The sequence below is a fragment of the Cyprinodon tularosa genome, unplaced genomic scaffold, assembly GCF_016077235.1.
Source record: "Cyprinodon tularosa strain WSP-4 unplaced genomic scaffold, ASM1607723v1 ctg853, whole genome shotgun sequence".
Lineage (NCBI taxonomy): Eukaryota > Metazoa > Chordata > Actinopteri > Cyprinodontiformes > Cyprinodontidae > Cyprinodon > Cyprinodon tularosa.
Window position 1 is genome coordinate 80,672 of NW_024039622.1, and position 2,685 is coordinate 83,356.

The 2,685-nt window shown below is 41.2% G+C and overlaps 1 gene segment (V, D, J or C); it reads left to right on the plus strand.

Annotated features, from left to right (window-relative positions):
• Positions 1 to 711, plus strand: LOC119775174. The segment is given in 2 exon segments: positions 1 to 180; positions 266 to 711. Coding segments are annotated over 2 exon segments (471 nt in total).
• The last annotated feature ends 1,974 nt before the right edge of the window (positions 712 to 2,685 follow it).

Below are 2,685 nucleotides of genomic sequence, written 5' to 3' on the forward strand. Positions count from 1 at the left end.
CAGAGAAGCTGTGAGTCTGTTCAGCAGGAGGAAGAGGAGCTGAGAGCTTCAGGGAGGAGCTGAGCTGTTACTGAACTATAGAAGAGACACAAACTTCCACATTCAACACAGTTCAAACATTAACTCTGATCATCATGGACTATTATGGACTTTCTCTGCTGGTCGCCTCACTGCTAACAGGTCAGATTCTACATGTTTCAAATGTTTTTGTTCTGAAATGTCAGAAATGTTTCTGAATCAAAAACTAAATCTCCTTTTTCTTCAGGAATCCGCTGTGAAGGACTGACTGCGGTTAAAACAGAGATCTCCAGCTTAGAGGGCAGCTCTGTCACTCTGTCCTATAATTATCCCAACCTGCAACCAGGAGATTATTTCTTCTGGTACCGTCAGTATCCAGGAGAACCTCCAGAGCTTCTGATCTCTCACTCTGCTTCAGGAGATGAAGGAATTAAAAATATTCCTGAACTGAAGATTGAAGTAAACAAAACCCAGATGGACCTGCTGATCTCCTCTGCTGAGCTGACAGACTCTGCTGTGTACTACTGTGCTGTGAGGCCCACAGTGACAGGAAACACCAGATCTCTGTACAAGAACCTGCAATACTCTACAGCATCCACTAGAGGGCCTCACACACTCATTGAGAAGATTTCTAAGAGCAGATACAATATATATGAGATTAGATTAGATTGAACTTTATTGTCATTGCACAGGTACAGGTACGAGGCAACGAAATGCAGTTTAGGTCTAACCAGAAGTGCAACAGCAGCAGTGCAGGATAAATAATGGTTCCATAAATACAGGACATGGGTTCTACTGAATGAGTATAGAGATGAATACCATTATAAATAATGAATATAAAATATAGATCACTGGTGTTATGAACTAAATTTACAGCTGGATATGTACCGAATATAATATACAGGTGGATATTACTATAAAAAGGGTTTTTACAGTTATGTACAATAGCATATATACAGATGGGTTTTACTATAAAATGAATAAATAGTTTGGACAGAAGCTATCTAAATTAAAGTGCAGTGGAAGGTAATTACATATTACAGTTAAAGTACGTTATTGCAGATGTAAATGTAAACAATTGGTGCTGTGAATGAACTGTCAGCAGTGCAAATATAAGCAATCAGCAGTGCATATCAATATTCAGAGTAGTGCAAGATGCCTATAAAGAGTTGTTACTATAGTAACAGTCAAGAGTGCAGGTGAACAATACAGTCTTGTAAAAAAACAGAATAGCAAAATGGTGGTAGGTGTGAGGAAGGAGAGTAGAGTCTATCGGTGAAGGTTAGAGTTCAGTAAAGTGACCGCTCTGGGGAAAAAGCTGTTCTTTAGTCTATTTCCCCACAGCTGTCTGATGATGCATCCCAAGTTCCACAAACTCATTTCAGGCCAAAGACATAATACTTAAAATAAATTCTAATGATAACATGCGCTGGAACAGAAACGGTTAATGATAGGTCCTTTGGATCTATGTCATTCTTTTTCTTTACTAATTCTGTTTTTCTAATTATTCAAACACAATAAGGTGATAGCGATAGGATCCCAGTTTTCATATGCTAAATGTTTTTTTTTTCATAACAAATACAAAAAAACTGCTCTAATTGTTACAGTTGAATTTATCAGTTTTCCTTGATTTCTAACTCTGAAAAAAGTTATTTTAACTTAAAACAAGTGAAAAAATATGTAAAGTTCCTAAATTATAAGTGTATATTGACCTCATAAGAAACAACATTTTTATTGAACTTAATTGAACAGAAATTTCCCTTCATGCAGTTCTCTTAATATATTTGAATCCCTTGCCCTGTTTTTTATTTCATAAATTTCTGGGCCCCCATGAAAACACACTGGCCCCCTCCTGGCCCCCTGGTACATTCACCACTGTTCCTCCCCTTCACTAGACGTGGATATACTTTAGTATATTCTGCTGTAAAGTTAGTCCTATATTTTGGTTTTTTACTCAAGTATTGAACCTCTGCCGTTTCCCAGGATGCACAGCTTTGAGTGGTAACTAGGTGACTGCCAGAGAGAAACCAGAGAAACGTATGGGACTGATCCAATCAGCTCTCTGATCAACCAGCCACCTGGAACGCTGGATGATCAGAGCATCGCTTTGGACAGATACGCTGCACAGGTTTCACCAGCAACCTCCTCCTCACACCCCGCGCTCTCTTGTTGTCTGAGCAATCAGTGTAGTTCTAATCCGCACATGAGTGTAAAATCTGGGATAATTTATCCGACTTCGGGCATCCGTGAACAACTATATCAGGGACACTCCCGGAACTTCCAGGAGACTTGGGATGTCTGCAATCTCATTTTGAGGATCTAAAACAAAACGATTAGATCCATGACCCCTGGCTCACACCGACTCCGGTCTTACCGTTGCGGTGCGGTGGGTGCTGCGCCGCAGTGATTCCAAGTCATTAAAAAGACGTAAACCTCTCTCACCGGCTGCTGAGCTGTCCGGCTGCGGTTACCGAGACACTCCGGCGCTGCAGAAAATTCCGCAAGAAAGCTGGAGCCCTCCGCAACAAGCTCTCGCGAATATCCTTATTTGGGCCGTGTTATCGCGTGAAGTTACGTGAACTCAAGTGAACTTCTGTTCTCGCGAGTTAAATCTCCGGACCTGTTGCCGGAGCCGCAGAGCCGCACCGCACCGTAGTCAAAAGGGCG